Source organism: Esox lucius, chromosome 14, assembly GCF_011004845.1.
Source record: "Esox lucius isolate fEsoLuc1 chromosome 14, fEsoLuc1.pri, whole genome shotgun sequence".
Lineage (NCBI taxonomy): Eukaryota > Metazoa > Chordata > Actinopteri > Esociformes > Esocidae > Esox > Esox lucius.
This window is the reverse complement of record NC_047582.1, coordinates 3,361,415-3,378,516: the sequence shown is the minus strand read 5'-3', so window position 1 is coordinate 3,378,516 and position 17,102 is coordinate 3,361,415. Positions and strand designations below refer to the sequence as shown.

At 41.4% G+C, this 17,102-nt stretch overlaps 1 protein-coding gene across 18 annotated transcripts in view; it reads left to right on the top strand.

Moving 5' to 3' along the window:
• The window catches only part of nedd4l (NEDD4 like E3 ubiquitin protein ligase), a 92,643-nt gene that overhangs the window by 60,053 nt on the left and 15,488 nt on the right, over positions 1 to 17,102 (top strand). For 7 of the 18 annotated variants that reach the window (XM_034296813.1, XM_034296812.1, XM_034296811.1 and 4 more), the window contains 8 exons: positions 541 to 600; positions 1,070 to 1,096; positions 1,332 to 1,466; positions 8,673 to 8,822; positions 11,327 to 11,527; positions 12,816 to 12,893; positions 13,804 to 13,827; positions 14,721 to 14,775. In XM_034296813.1, coding sequence (XP_034152704.1) covers positions 541 to 600; positions 1,070 to 1,096; positions 1,332 to 1,466; positions 8,673 to 8,822; positions 11,327 to 11,527; positions 12,816 to 12,893; positions 13,804 to 13,827; positions 14,721 to 14,775 — 730 coding nt within the window. The remainder of the gene's footprint in view (positions 1 to 540; positions 601 to 1,069; positions 1,097 to 1,331; positions 1,467 to 8,672; positions 8,823 to 11,326; positions 11,528 to 12,815; positions 12,894 to 13,803; positions 13,828 to 14,720; positions 14,776 to 17,102) is intronic. The other 11 variants (XM_020053352.3, XM_020053350.3, XM_034296814.1 and 8 more) reach the window with 8 other exon arrangements.

Sequence of the window (17,102 nt, the reverse complement as noted above, 5' to 3'; positions counted from 1 at the left end):
CAAATACAGTAATGGGTGGTAACTCTAGAGTTCATTTAAAAGGCAATGCATACTGGGAAATAATTTTCTTCTATATTTTTATGTACAGTATATCTAACTTAACTATTAAGTTCCAATAAATTGTAATTTTTAAGTAATTACCTACTTAACAAAAAATTAAGTTAGTTGACTTAAATATTTTGATGTAATCAGTTTCCACAAAAGTTTTGAGTATTCTGAACTTATTAGGTTTTACAGTGCATAATCGAATCAAACTGATAATCCGTCTTTGATCTGATTTCTAAATTATCTATTGTAATCTGATTCCATGTTCCTCTCAAAACACTGTTCACTTACATCTAGTCTACAGCTTTGGACACCACCTTTCTCACTGTACACCTCCCCAAGTCCCCAATGTTCACACAGGCATCACCCCATTATCCCTCACATGTTGGTCCCGAACAAGTATTTTCCCACCTCCAAACCTGAACCTCACAACCCCCCACCCCCACGCACACAATTTTTTTTTTTGTTCATCTAAAGAAAGCTTTATTCTACCAGCAGAGCTCCCAGACCAGAAGAAACAGAGCTCAAACAGTCACAGGAGTTGAGGAACCAATGGTAATATTATCTCAGTCTCAGTGCACTTATCTGCCATCTGAATATCCTCTCAGCACTTCTTTTGTGGTTTTGTTTCCTTACCACAAACCCCATGATGAATCAAGCTGGTGTTTGGTCCCATGTGCGGTTAACAAATTAGATTTTGCCCATCTGCTCCCGCTTCTGTATTCTGTGTTGTTTCACCCCTCAATTTTAAAACGTTTTACTCGCTAAGCAAATGAAGAAGTGCCCATTTTTCTTAACATCTGGTTCAGTGGCTGTGTGTTTGTATTTATACATGTGCGTGTAAGTGTGTTTGGGGGTGTTTGCACTCTTGTGAAGTGGTTGTACTGCTCTGGATCATTCCACATTATCACCTCTGATTCAGTTTACAGTGTCCCCTCTAATGATCAGCTTGTACTTGTATGTGAAAAAAGGTCTGAACACTGTCCTGTGTGGTTTTGTCATTGTGTGTTTGTTTTTTCTAAAGCTGTCCTGCTTCTGCTGGCCCACTCCTGTGAGTTTCTAAGAAACTGCAGCATTTACAATAGCACCTGGCTGTTAGTACTGTAGTTCTAAATTTGGACTACAAATACCAACTTACTGTTAAACAACACCCACTGTTTCCACATTGCTTATCAATGTGTTTAAATAATAATTGGAAGTTCACACAATTGATTCTGATATTTTCTTCTGCGTGGCCATGTTGCCCCGGGAATGACTAACGGGGCATTTTGCGTCTCTATGCTTAGTCTCTGTCCGCAGCCTATGCCCTGACCACGCCTGGCCTGCCTCCGGGATGGGAAGAGCGGAAGGACACGAAGGGACGCACATATTACGTCAACCATAACAATCGTTGCACCACCTGGACCAAGCCTATTCTACAGGTACTGGAGCACCTCTTCATGCTGGGAGTCCTTTGGACTCATTCCTCCACTGGGCACGCAGTTCTCTCCCTCCCTTTTTTTGTCTGCGTCTCATTCCGGTCCTGCATCCTTCACTGGCCATCTTCCTTCTGAGAGAGCATCTCTGCATGGTCCATTCCATGACTGGGCACTTTTTTCTCTCCTTTGTCTGTCTTCTTGTAATTACGTGTGGTTCTTGGGTAATTCTTCAACTTTCTTCATAGTGTTTTTCCCTACTTAATTTATTTTCTGCAATCCTTTTCTTACTGTGTAATGACGTATATACATACACACATACATACACACAAACCATAAAGTTGTGCTCATAAGTTTGCATACCCTGGCATAAATTGTAAAATTCTGGCATTGATTTTGAAAATATGACTGATCATGTAAAAACTATTATTTAAGGATAGTGATCATATGAAGCCATTAATTATCACAGTTGTTTGGCTCCATTTTAAATCATAATAACAAAAATTACCCAAATTGCCCTGATCAAATGTTTACATACCCTTGAATGTTTGGCCTTACAGAAAATGGCAATTAAAGGTGAATTTCCCACACATGTGGCTTTTTAAATTGTGATTAGTGTCTGTGTAAAAATAGTCAATGAGTTTGTTAGCCCTCACGTGGATGCTCTGAGCAGGCTACATACTGAGCCATGGGGAGCAGAAAAGAAATGTCAAAAGACCTGCGTAACAAGGTAATGGAACTTTATAAAGATGGAAAAGGATATAAAAATACAGTCACCTAAAGGATTATTAGGAACACCATACTAATACTGTTTGACCCCCTTTTACCTTCAGAACTGCCTTAATTCTACGTGGCATTGATTCAACAAGGTGCTGAAAGCATTCTTTAGAAATGTTGGCCCATATTGATAGGATGGCATCTTGCAGTTGATGGAGATTTGTGGGATGCACATCCAGGGCACGAAGTTCCCGTTCCACCACATCCCAAAGATGCTCTATTGGGTTGAGATCTGATGACTGTGGGGGCCATTTCAGTACAGTGAACTCATTGTCATGTTCAAGAAACCAATTTGAAAGGATTCGAGCTTTGTGACTTGGTGCATTATCCTGCTGGAAGTAGCCATCAGAGGATGGGTACATGGTGGTCATAAAGGGATGGACATGGTCAGAAACAATGCTCAGGTAGGCCGTGGCACTTAAACGATGCCCAATTGGCACTAAGGGGCCTAAAGTGTGCCAATAAAACATCCCCCACACCATTACACCACCACCAGCAGCCTGCACAGTGGTAACAAGGCCAGCAGCCTGCACAGTGGTAACAAGGCATGATGGATCCATGTTCTCATTCTGTTTAAGCCAAATTCTGACTCTACCATCTGAATGTCTCAACAGAAATCGAGACTCATTAGACCAGGCAACATTCTTCCAGTCTTCAACTGTCCAATTTTGGGGAGCTTGTGCAAATTGTAGCCTCTTTTTCCTATTTGTAGTGGAGATGAGTGGTACCCGATGGGGTCTTCTGCTGTTGTAGCCCATCCGCTTCAAGGTTGTGCGTGTTGTGGCTTCACAAATGCTTTGCTGCATACCTCGGTTGTAACGAGTGGTTATTTCAGTCAAAGTTGATCTTCTATCAGCTTGAATCAGTCGGCCCATTCTCCTCTGACCTCTAGCATCAACAAGGCATTTTTGCCCACAGGACTGCCGCATACTGGATGTTTTTCCCTTTTCACACCATTCTTTGTAAACCCTAGAAATGGTTGTGTGTGAAAATCCCAGTAACTGAGCAGATTGTGAAATACTCAGACCGGCCCGTCTGGCACCAACAACCATGCCACGCTCAAAATTGCTTAAATCACCTTTCTTTCCCATTCTGACATTCAGTTTGGAGTTCAGGAGATTGTCTTGACTAGGACCACACCCCTAAATGCATTGAAGCAACTGCCATGTGATTGGTTGATTAGATAATTGCATTAATAAGAAATTGAACAGGTGTTCCTAATAATCCTTTAGGTGAGTGTATATCCAATGCAAATGCCATTCAGTACTTTTCACTCTGTTATTAAAAAGTGGTAAATTCGGTCTCTTGATACCAAGGTCAGGAAGACCAAGAAAGATTTCAGCCAAAACTGCCAGAAGAATTGTTCGGGATACAAAGAAAAACCCACAGGTAACCTCTGGAGAAATTCAGGCTGCTCTGGAAAAAGACGGTGTTGTTCAAGGAGCATAATACAACGATACTTGAACAAAAATGAGCTGCATGGTCGAGTTGCCAGAAAAAAGGCTTTACTACGCCTATGCCACAAAAATGCCCGGTTACAATATGCCCAACATCACCTTGAAACGCCTCTGCTTCTGGCACACTGTAATTTGGAGTGATGAGACCAAAATAAAGCTTTATGGTCAAAACCATAAGCGCTATGTTTGGAGTGGGGTCAAACCTGTAGTGAACACAATAACATCACCACTGTGAAGCATGTGGTGGCTCACTGATGTTTTGGGGGTGTGTGAGCTCTAAAGACACAGGGAAAATTGATGGTCGCCCATCTGATGAATGCAGCTATACTGGGAGACAATTTGCATTCTTCTGCACGAAAGCCGTGCATGGAACAGTCTTGGACTTACCAGCACAACAATGACCCTAAACACAAGGTCAAGTTGACCCCCAGTGGTTACAGCAGAAAAAGGTGAAGGTTCTGGAGTGGCCATCACAGTCTTCTGACCTTAATAACATTTAGCCACTCTGGGGAGATCTCAAACATGCGGTTCATGCAAAAGACTTTGCATGACCTGGAGGGATTTTGCCAAACCGAATGAGCAGCTATACCACCTGCAAGAATTCAGGGCCTCATAGACAACTATTACAAAAGTGTGCACGCTGTCACTGATGCTAAAGGGGGCATTACACACTATTAAGAACTAAGGGTATGCAGACTTTTGAACAGGGGTCAGTTAAATGTTTTCTTTGTTGCCATGTTTTGTTTTATGATTGTGCAATTCTGTTATAACCTACAGTTGAATGTGCATCCCATAAGAAATGAAAGACATGTTTTGCATGCTCACTCATGTTTTCTTCACAAATGGTACATACAGCTCTGTAAAAAATTGAGACCACTGCACCTTTTTCTTTCATTTCCAAAAAAAAAGTCGAAAAGGATGGTTTTGAGGGAGGAACAGAAGGGTTAAAATTAAGAGACCACTGCATATTGAACGCTTCTGTTTCTCACTCAAAACTTTCCTTTTCAACTTTTTGACAAACCATTTATTCAGAGCTGGCCTAGAAGAGCAACTGAATGAGTGACTTACTGACTGACTACCCCTTGTTAAATAGCACTGTGGTTAGAGACGCGGGCTTCCGGACAACAGGTCCAGCGTTCGTCTCCCGTAACAGTCAAAACACATTATGCCTGTTCAGGACAGACAAAAACGTTGTTGCCTAAAACCCTATGTAGCTACGTAATAGGAAGCCTAAAGTAAAAACGTTCTGGTGGATATTAGGATATGTTCAGGATAGATAAACATGTTGCTGGCTAATAAGAAACGTTTCTCAGTTTAACACAATGCCTAATTGGTGTCTAACAAAATAATGCGTAATGCGTGACAGAATTATATATACTGTCAAGAGGCTGTACTGACACCAAGTAAATGTACAGCTCTGTGGCGTAGTGGTTAACGACACAGCCTTTCACGTGGGCGACCCGGGTTGGATTCTCGAGAGCGCAGCCATGATTAACGCATTTTATTGCGGGCCAACTGAACTTGGCTTGCCTGATTTCTTGTTTGGAAAGGATAGAATGAGGTGCAGTGGTCTCTTAATTTTTTTCAGAGCTGTATATTACCAATTTTCCAAGGGTATGCAAACTTTTGAGCACAACTGTATGTACAGCTCTGAAAAATATTGAGACCGCTGCAAAATATCAGTTTCTCTGGTTTTACTATTCATAGGTATGTGTTTGAGTAAAATGAACACTAAACTACTGACAACATTACCCCCAAATTCCAATTAAAAATATTGTCATTTAGAGTATTTATTTGTAGATAATAACAACTGGTCCAAATAACCAAAAGCATTTCCATTGTTTTCAGACCTCAAATAATGCAAAGACAACAAATCTGTATTAATTTCTCAACAACAAAATAGTAATGTTTTTACTTAAGAAGAGTTCAGAAATCAATATTTGGTGGAAAAACCATGATTTTTAATCACAGCTTTCATGCATCTTGGCATGCTCTCCACCAGTCTGTCACATTGATGTTGGGTGACTTTATGCCACTCCTGGCACATAAATTCAAGTAGCTCGGCTTTGTTTGATGGCTTGTGACCATCCATCTTCCTCTTAATCAAATTCAAGAGGTTTTCAATGAGGTTCAGGTCTGGAGACTGGGCTGGCAATGACAGGGTGTTGATCTGGTGGTCCTCCATCCACACCTTGATTGACCTGGCTGTGTGGCATGGAGGATTGTCCTGCTGGAAAAAACAATTCTCAGAGTTGGGGAACACTGTCAAAGTAGAAGAATGCAGGTGTTCTTCCAGGATAATCTTGTACTTGGCTTGATTCATGTGTCCTTCACAAAGACAAATCTGCTCAATTCCAGCCTTGCTGAAGCATCCCCAGATCATCACTGATCCTCCACCAAATTTCACAGTGGGTGCGAGACACTGGCTTGTAGGCCTCTCCAGGTCTCCGTCTAACCATTAGACGACTAGGTGTTGGGCAAAGCTGAAAATTTGTCAGAGAAGATGACCTTACTCCATTCCTCTACGATCCAATCCTTATGGTCTTTTGCAAACTTCAGCCTGGCTCTTCTTTGATTCTCATTGATGAAGGGGTTTTTCTAGCTTTCCACGACTTCAGCCCTGTCCCTAGGAGCCTGTTTCGAACTGTCCTCGCTGTGCACTTCATCCCAGCTGCTGTTTGCCCTTCTTTTTGTAGGTCACTTGATGTCATCCTATGGTTGTTTAGTGACATTGGAATGATTTGACGGTCATCTCGGTCAGTGGACAGTCGTTTTCGCTCTCTGCCAGTCTGTAGTTTTGTTGTCCCCAATGTCTGTTGCTTGACCTTGTTCTTATGAACTGCTGTCTTTGACATTTTTAGGATGGAAGCAACCTGATGCTCACTGTATCCCTCTGCCAGTAAAGCTAGAATTTAACCCTTCTTTTCCTCACGGAAAGCTTTTCTTTTCAACTATTTTGTCATGCTGAATAGTAGTTTTTTTTTATTCAAATTACCTTTTGAGGTACTACTTATACTGTATTAGCCAACCAGCTGGTCCTATTGAAAAAGGATAGTGATGATCACAGCAGTGGTTTTTATACTTTTCATTACCTCGTTAAGTAAAATGAGGTGTGCCTGTATTGGAATTTAACAGGCACTGGAATGGAATGGCTGCCATACATGTAGAGATGCTGATTTAAGAAAAATTGAGTGTTCTCTTAATTTTTTTCAGAGCTGTGTGTGTGTTTATTTTTATTTATATAAACATACACACACACACACAGTGGGGAGAACAAGTATTTGATACACTGCCGATTTTGCAGGTTTTCCCACTTACAAAGCATGTTATAAGTCTGTAATTTTTATCATAGGTACTCTTCAACTGTGAGTGACGGAATCTAAAACAAAAATCCAGAAAATCACATTGTATGACTTTTAAGTAATTAATTTGCATTTTATTGCATGACATAAGTATTTGATACATCAGAAAAGCAGAACTTAATATTTGGTACAGAAAACTTTGTTTGCAATTACAGAGATCATGTAGTTCTTGACCAGGTTTGCACACACTGCAGCAGGGATTTTGGCCCACGCCTCCATACAGACCTTCAGATCCTTCAGGTTTCGGGGCTGTCGCCGGGCAATACGGATTTTCAGCTCCCTCCAAAGATTTTCTATTGGGTTCAGGTCTGGAGACTAGCTAGGCCACTCCAGGTCCTTGAGAAGCTTCTTATGGAGCCACTCCTTAGTTGCCCTGGCTGTGTGTTTCGAGTTGTTGTCATGCTGGAAGACCCAGCCACGACCCATCTTCAATGCTCTTACTGAGGGAAGGAGGTTGTTGGCCAAGATCTCGCGATACATGGCCCCATCCATCCTCCCCTCAATATGGTGCAGTCGTTCTGTCCCCTATCCCTCACCTTCCTGACGGCGTAGTGTGTTACTAATGGTTTTCTTTGAGACTGTGGTCCCAGCTCTCTTCAGGTCATTGACCAGGTCCTGCCGTGTAGTTCTGGGCTGATCCCTCACCTTCCTCATGATCATTGATGCTCCACGAGGTGAGATCTTGCATGGAGCCCCAGACCGAGGGAGATTGACCGTCATCTTGAACATCTTCCATTTTCTAATAATTGCGCCAACAGTTGTTGCTTTCTCACCAAGCTGCTTGCCTATTGTCCTGTAGCATATCCCAGCCTTGTGCAGGTCTACAATTTTATCCCTGATGTCCTTATACAGCTCTCTGGTCTTGGCCATTGTGAAGAGGTTGGAGTCTGTTTGATTGAGTGTGTGGACAGGTGTCTTTTATACAGGTAACGATTTCAAACAGGTGCATTTAATACAAGTAATGAGTGGAGAACAGGAGGGCTTCTTAAAGAAAAAGTAACAGGTTTGTGAGAGCCGGAATTCTTACTGTTTGGTAGGTGATCAAATACTTATGTCATGCAACATAATTATTTAAAAATCATACAATGTGATTTTCTGGATTTTTGTTTTAGATTATGTCTCTCACAGTTGAAGTGTACCTATGATAAAAAATTACAGACCTCTACATGCTTTGTAAGTAGCAAAACCTGCGAAATGGAAAATTATGCCACACATAAATACAGGTAAACTTCCCCTTTATATCTTGATGAAGGAAGATCACTGTAAAACATACATTTTCATGCATGCATCTCAAGTAAGTGACACTTTAAAGTGCATTCTATCTACAAACAACCAGTTGTCTTGTTCCTGCTTGATGGTGCTAAACTCTGTAGTCCTAAACTCTTCCCTGACATTTTTACTGTCTATTCTCTCCATAGACTTTGTTGTTGTCTTGCACTCCCAAACCTATTCCACAGAAATACTGGAATCCTGATTGGAGCCTGAACTCTTCCCTTAATCCTTATAAACTCTATTTAAACTATGCCGCCTCTGACAATGTACTGAATGACCCCCTTCACACAAAGCCGCCTTCCTCCACCTACCCATGTTAACTGGAGAGTCTCTTTCCCTGACAGCACACCGAAGACGGGCCAAGCACCTCTGGGGCCGTGGCCACTTCCCCCTCCACCTCCTCCACAACCATCAACAGCCACCTGACTGAACCCCAAATACGTCGCGCCCGTAGCCTAAGCTCCCCAACTGTTACCCTGTCCACCCCCTTAGAGGTGAGAACTCCCCGCCCTGAAATCCTACCCATCTTTGAGTCCTTCCTCAATCTTTTTTTCCACTCCGTATGCCCTGCTTTTCCATGTCTCTACATTTACATATCTCTGTTCTTTTTATCTCTCTCCCTCCCTCACTTTTTCAAATCACTAGGCCAGACCTGTCCTCCATCTCCACATGTCCTTCCTTTTTTCATCTAAACTGCTAATTTTCTTCAGATTTGATCCCGCCCCCTCTCTTTCAGGTCCACTTAGCCTGCTTGCTTCCTGCCGCTATTCTTGTGATCTCTTTCTCCGACTATTGCTTTTTACATCATTCACTCCCCATCTGTCGGTCTCCACAACCTGCAGTGTAATGTTACGTCAAGAATTAAGTGTGAATGAGTTTGCCACAGATGTCCTAGCAATTAGCCCTACAGAATGGGCTGTTTATCCTGATTCTGCGTTTCAGTGCTTGAACATATGACTGCAGTGAGCATTTCAACTGGAACCATTTTCAAAGCATTGATTGTTTGCAGTCCCAACCTTCGTAGAAATGCGCTTCAATGTCAGACTTAGAATTAAATAATGGATTACAGGTTTTATTTGGACTTGGATTGCTAAGTAATGTAAAGGTTAGTTTGACTATTCTACTAAGATATGTAATGAAATTAACAAGCACTTCCCCCCGTGACTGGTGGAATGACTGGTCTAGATTTGTGACAGTTCCGCACACCTGAAAACATGTCTTATTGGTCATATGACATAACTGGTCAAAGTTCATCAGGTCTCCGGCAGAAGGAAATATATGGTGGAGCAGACAGGTCTGAAGTGATTTGATAAACAGCATAGCACGGTTGTTACATGGTCCATGGTTGAGTGCAGTATGTCTTAACAGGCTGTATAGCTCTGTGGTTTTCACATTTGTAGCAACAAGGTTTTCCGCTGTAGCGGATAGAGTGACCGTCGCTGGTCTACGATCACATTTGTTTTGATAGATTGCAAAATGTCATTTTCCTTCAAGACCGTGTTGGCAGGCGCTAGCGTTGCAAGGATTTAATATGTTTTTGCAACAGAGACTTGTGCCCCTTCTGGTTCCACTCCACAGTGGCCTTTGAACAACACGGCACATTAGGCAGTTAGGGAATGGAAATGTGGATCACAGCACACACTGTTATTTCACTGTAATATGTTTAAGCCGAATAATGGCATCCTGTTTTTCTGTACATATGAAGCTGGCAGAATTGTTTTGAAATACATTTCTACAGTCTTCTGTAAAGAAGTGACCAATGGGGGTTTTGATCAAAGCTCTGAGAGGGATGTCGCTGGGAATTTTGTGTATTTTATTTCAGCAAGAAATGTTTTTCTTAGTCACCATCAGCTGGTAAGACATGGCAAAGGCACAGTGTTTTGAGGAAGGGTTTTGGACCTGGGTTTTTTTGGGTCAACTAAAAGGCGTATTACGTGATGTGGGGCTGAGTGATGTTGAAATGTTGCATCACCGTAATGGAGTTAGCAGCTGTCTGCTGTATCAGGTTGACCACTGTAGGTGGTTGAGTTGGTATGCGCGTGTACGTGGGTGTGTCACATGTGGTAGGGAGCTGTGTGTCCAATCTCTGTCAAGCCTGGTCTTCTGTGAGGCTGCGTTTGTTCTGAATGAGTTAACTATTTTTGTGTTTTCTACACAACCTACTTGATATTGAGACATTTTAGTTTATAGGTAGTCAGATAATACTAGCTTTTTCTAGTTTTCTAATTAATGACATATTAAGACCCTAAGCCATAAGAAAGAATAAGACTGAGTAGTTGATTCATCTTTCAACTCAATATTTGTGCTCAATGTTGTTTATGACAGCAGTAAGGCCCACGGCTGAAGATGCGAATAGATGTACATAAAATCTGATGTGATGGTATTGCATCAGCTTATTTACCATGTAGGTTGTTGGCTGTTTTACCAGTTAGCGCGGTAATACAATCCACATACAGAATAAAAATAGTTCAGCCTTATACTGATGCCGATCCTTCAGAGTCAGGGGAGCAAACCTGGGATGGGAGTTAATTAAATGATAGACCGAAACAGAACGAGGCGGGAAGTATTTTACTTCCAACAGGAAAATGCTAAGTTGAGGTGAAATCAACTTGTCATAGTGGTAATTACATTTTCTTTGTGGGTGATAAGTCAAAAACGAAGATAATCTCGTATCATTTAATCTCAGGATATCAAAGTACAGAAAGATTGTTTTAAAGTGTCATTTAAAAATTGGCCTACACAAAGTTCAACTTAGTTGATGAAACTGTTGTCATTTCTGAAATTAGGGTGGTCTAGATTGGCCAAGCGATCTAAGCTGCTTTCAGTGAAAAGGTACTGTTGTCGCATGGGTTTGAATTTGGTCTTCCACTGTTTCGACACACACACTCCTCCATCTTTTCCACTTCCTCTGTTAAGTGAAAAAAATAATCAAAAATAATCAACATCAAATTCAAGCCCATACCTACAATCCTTTCCATCAATGTCTGTCGTTCTCCAGGGGGCTGCCAACAACTTAGCTGTGTGTCGAGCTGTGAAGGACACCCTCTCCAACCCTCAGACTCCCCAGCCCTCCCCTTACAGCTCCCCGAAGTCAGGACACAAGCCCCAGCAGAGCTTCCTGCCCCCAGGTTGGGAGATGAGGATAGCACCCAATGGACGGCCCTTTTTCATAGACCACAACAGCAGGCTTACCACATGGGTGAGATGATAGTATTATTCTTATTATAATTTTTTAATGCTACCACTACGATTGTTATTAATAATATAATTATTAATAATATTAGTACTACTGCTAATGCTGTAACTGCCGCAGCTACTGCTGCTGCAGGAGTCCTCTTGGAGGAATTTTCTTACTGAAGCAATAATGAATTTCTGCTAGCTTTCCATCGAAACACACAGAAACTCCTGCATTGTTAGCTATGTTGGAAAAGCTGATTTCCCATAGTAACTCAGTCATAATACAATATAGTAACTCAGTCATAAAACAATATTAATGTAGCTATTTTCAAATCCAAAATAAAATTAAAAGATTCAAACTAAAATGAATTTGTTGGACACTCCTTAGCGCTGGCGTAGCTAGGGGGGCCTGTGCTTGGCATCTAAATATTTTTTGGCATTAACATTTTATATTGTTATTTATATATTATATGAAACATGTTATTTTCATTTGTTTTGTTGTTCCTTGTGGCTATCTTAGTCAGGCGTTCGTGGTGAGGTTATTCTAAGCACGGATCGGTTCACATGCGTATATACTGCATCGCAATTTCTGGTCTGGGATTGGGGAGTGTAAGGACAGCTTGCACCCCGGCCCGGCTTCACCACGTTACGCCAGTGCTCCTCAGCTACACTGCTTCTGCCTATTTTGACCCTTCAGATCACAACAAATCGATGTGTTTGGGCCATGGGGAAAGGGTGGGGAACTTTAAAGTTTTTCATGTTTCCATGACCTATTGTATTGAAACATGTCTAATCATGTAGACTAGGGACTACAGCTAAACCTGGCATGTCTGGTACAATAATGTTAATCAATGTAATAAATTGGGTATATGGTTTTGCCCTTTGCCAAATGACCTATACAATATTTTCTCCATCCAAACCCCTTAATGAATTAAAATCGATTGCTGCATAATTGTCAATTAATCTAGGGGATACGGTATGGTCACTTTGTCTAGTGGAACTGCTCTGACTAGTTTTTCAAAACCAAATGTCAGGGCTCAAAGAAAACCACTTTGAATCTACAAAGAAGAATATCTACAAAGAATATTCATATTAGAGGGTTCAATGCTGGCCTCTGGTGCTCAAAAGTAGTATATAAAAAAATAACTGCTTAATTGAATTTTTCATCTGCACTCAGCATAGTGGGACCTCTTGAGGAAATCGATAAATTCAAGTATAATGGGAAGATGGTATTACATTTTAGTTTCTTTCAAACTGTAATTTGCATCTCTCTCTCCATCCATTTCGCTTTCTCTTCCTTCATCCATTAGGAGGACCCAAGGTTGAAGTACCCAGTTCACTTGAGAACCAAGTCATCTATGGACCCTGGTGATCTGGGGCCTCTTCCTGTAAGTACATTTTATAAATCATTCAGAACCCCTTGATGAGCTATTGATACGCATCCTATCTGCTGACCAAGCACTCTCCAGCTCACATTTCCTATACAATATCTTGAATGCAAATGTGTTTCTGTATTAACCAATCATACATCTCCAGAAAAAATTAAGAGACCACTGCACCTTTTTCTTTCCGTTCCAAAAAAGTTGAAAGGGAAGGTTTTGAGTGAGGAACAGAAGCGTTAAATTTGCAGTGGTCTTTTAATTATAACCCTTCTGTTCCTCACTCAAAACCTTCCCTTTCAACTTTTTTGGAAAGAGGTGCAGTGGTCTCTTAATTTTTTCCGGAGCTGTATATTACCCTCAACAAGTGTTGCAAAATCATCAGTACTCAAATGCTTTGAATACATTTCCACTGGAAGATTTTTCCATGCTGCTATATTTCCTTGTTAATTTGATGTTGTTATAGTAGGACTTTAACCTACCTTATTTTGGAGTGAGCTTTGGGAGTGATGTAGGATGGTCAGGCGCAGTGTGAAATGAGAGTATTGCTTAAATAGACCCAGGACTTCTACCAAGAAGACACTCCCAGGCCCAGTTTTTTACTTATCCGGGTAAAGAGTGCCTAAAAATGGAATGGATAGAACGGAAGCCCCTATTTGAGCTGTCCATTACTCTATTCTGTTCATTATGTTTCTGTGCATTTAATCGTAACCGGAAGGTGATTTCACAGACTCCAAATTTGAGCACCCCCACCTCCCACTTCACAGTGTGTCGCTGTACCTTTTGATCTTCAAAATGAAAATAGACTTCCTGGCCCTAGTGGTGTTTTTGTTTTCTCTCTGTTCTCTTCATGGTGTGGGGGGGGGTGGCGTGCGGCATCTTACGTGCTATGCCCTGCCACGCCCGTCTTAACTGGCAGACCCTACAGAACCGCCCAGAGGAGGTTGGTGCTGAATGCTACCGTACAGCGCAGCCTCCCTCTGCCTGCCTTGTCTTACTGTGCCTGCCTGCCCCCCTCTCCCCCTTCTCTCGATATCTCTCACTCCTTATCCCACTTTATCTCTCTCCCTCGCTCACACTGTCACTCTCAGAACCTTTCCGTCTCCCCCTCACGCTTTCACACACACTCTGTCTCTCTCTGTCTCTCTCTCTACCTCTCCTGGCATGGCTAGAGGACGTTGTCATCTCACCCCACACCCGTCTCTATGCCTGCCCCTCTGTCATCCCCTCCTCATTCTTCACCAGAGTCCCCCAGACCACTGAATTTGAGGGCAGTCGGGTTGTGCAGGGTTGAGGGGGATGGATGGGACATGGGCTGGAAAGAGATTTTGATGTGGGGGGTGGATGCATGATGTGGAAAGGACTCTGTGGTAACTCCCTAATTTGTCCACCAAATGGGTCCATAGTGTTCCCGCTCATAAACATCAGTCTCTGGGACAGGGTCAACCCGAGGCTAGCAGACTCATCTCTCTCTTGCGATCCCACAGTCCTTAGTCTGTGTTTTGTGCCTCACATCTTCGCTGTATTGAGAGTGGTGAACTGTACTGATTTTGGATGGTCACTGTGTCTGTGGTGTCTACTGGTTCGGACAGATTTTTGCTTGATCCCAGGGGTGCGTTCATTTCGCTGACGTCGCAAAGCGTTTCGATGGACAGATCACCAACAGGGGAGGGACCTTCTTGAATAGTTCATTAGAAACGCCATTTGGCAAAACGTTTTGCGACTAAAACGCATCATTTGGCGGAATGGATAGACCCGGGTTTCACTGTCACCCTGCTGTGACTTACGGTCTTTCAGAATCAGTTGTCTCACCGTGCCCTCTGCTCTCCTCTTTAGCCCGGATGGGAGGAACGAGTGCATGCAGACGGCAGGACCTTCTACATTGACCACAGTAAGTAATACTCCAGGATCTAAATTTTTGTCAATCGTAATGTAAAAACAAAATATTTAATGTAAGATCAAAATCTGGGGTTCTCAACCCCCTCCTCAGGGACCAGAAGCCGTTCCATGTTTTCAAACTTTGTCATTGTGGCCAGATGTTCACATTCAGCAGATGTGGTTGAAAACATTGTCTCAGCACTGCCTGGGTTGGAAGGGCTGTGTCTAGTCATGCACTTGCGAATCCATGTGGTAGGTTGGGTGGGCACATGCACAGTCAATCAATGTTGTTGGCTGGGGAATGCGTTTTCCTCCTGCATGTGTTTAAAAAAGAAAATCTGGTTAACCAAGCAATTTGATATAAAGCAGAATGGCTTGGCAAGTTGTGCATTTGAGGACGGGTCTGGGACTTCTATCACTCCCAAACCTGGGATAGATATTATGGTAAATTTGACATAACGAAATTGGGAGAGATGAGAGAATGTAAACGTTTGTTTGTCTGTCGTCTTTTTTTCCTTGAGTTGTGTTTGTTATTGTTATCAGAATATGACAATCCATGTTTGTTATAGGGCAATTCTACGCAAATGTCAACCTTGCTGTGAAAAATTAAAGTTATCATAAAAAAATCAAGTTGTCCATTTGGATCTGTATTTTATTGTATTGATGTGCTGTCATGTAAATTTTAAGGAAATTTCTGTTTATTCACCTCAGATAAGGTGTGCACAGATACTAAAATAGCTTTTTTTATACAAGCCTATTTCATGCTTTAAAAAGAGGGATCAAAGACTCTTTATACTTTATGTTGATAGTAAGGATTTTGCAGAAAGATGGGGGCATAACTGAGATATAAATACACTCACTTTGTTATAACTGCATTTCCCTTTAAATTTATAAAGACTATATTTAGGAAGTCACGATGCTTAAGTGCTGTGTCATGTCCGTAACGATTTAAAGAATAAGTTTAGATTGTATAATCATTATTATTACAATTAATTTGAAACTTTATGTACAAAGCCAAAATATGTCCATTCTAGTTATGATTGACAAATCATCTCACTTAATTGCTCTAAACAACCTAACTATGCGTTACGGCCGTGACCGTTACGGCCGTGACCGTTACGGCCGTGACCGTTACGGCCGTGACCGTTACGGATGCTTCACATTAAATCATGCATGATTTGACCAGCGCATATTTGTTTAATTAATTCATTCATTTATTTATTTCAAGCAATATAATGACACATAACAAAGGCAATCAAGAAGCATTCTGATTAAATCAATACGAAAAGATAAATTCATCAACTTTACAATATAAATCGATCTATTGCTTGAAATGGAGTGGAAAGAAGTCAAACTTATTTAAACTCACCTTGGTCTTTCATCATTTTACTGTTAAAAAAACACAACACATATATTAAATTGATCTCTATTACTGTACATCAGAACTTTTTAGAAATCAATTAATACTAGTACCATGGAGTGTGCGTGCGCGTGTGTGAGAGAGAGAGAGAAATATGAGACGCGCCTTCTGTGATGACTCACTTTCTTTCCCGCGCACCCCCTCTGTGGTCAAAGGCAGTTATTTCTGTGGTGATTGTAGATCTGCGATTTCTGGACCAAATCTCTAATTTATTTGCAGTAATTGGTAAGTATTTTGGGCGTCTCTTTCACACAGATCGTCTTGATCCTCCTGACATCCAAACCAATATAAACGTGGCAAAAACCCATCGGGCCTAATGAAATGATGTAATCATTGTGATTTGGACTTAAGACAATAACATTTCAATTATTATTTCAATGCATTGGCTAATTTTGCAATAATGTGGCTATTTTAAAGCACGATTGCGCATTCAACAACGCAAAACGGGTATAAACATTGCAATTAGTTTGACACAAAACATAATATTGCGATCATTGTGACATGATTGCTTTTTTGCATGCAATAAAAAAAAAACGCTCTCCAGACTGTTTGTTCTATATAGACACAGGCCAACACACTGTTACAATCAGACAGCGTTTCAATTCACTGACGGGACTGAGGTGCTCTTAACTCCGGAGAATATCGATATGATAAACTGCATATATAATGATTATGTATCTTAGCATTATCAATTCCATATCTTTCGGGGTCTAAAGTAAACACCTTGATGATAAAAACACATTATCAAGCAAGCAATATCATGCCCAAATTGAGTTTTGAACATGCTCACATGCCGGTTACAGTTTAGCAGCATGAGAGATATGCGTGAACTAATTTATAACACAGTGATTTCAGTTTAAATTCGATTAATTGTGCAGACTTACCTTACTGATGTCTCAGATGTTTGTTGTTTCAAATAA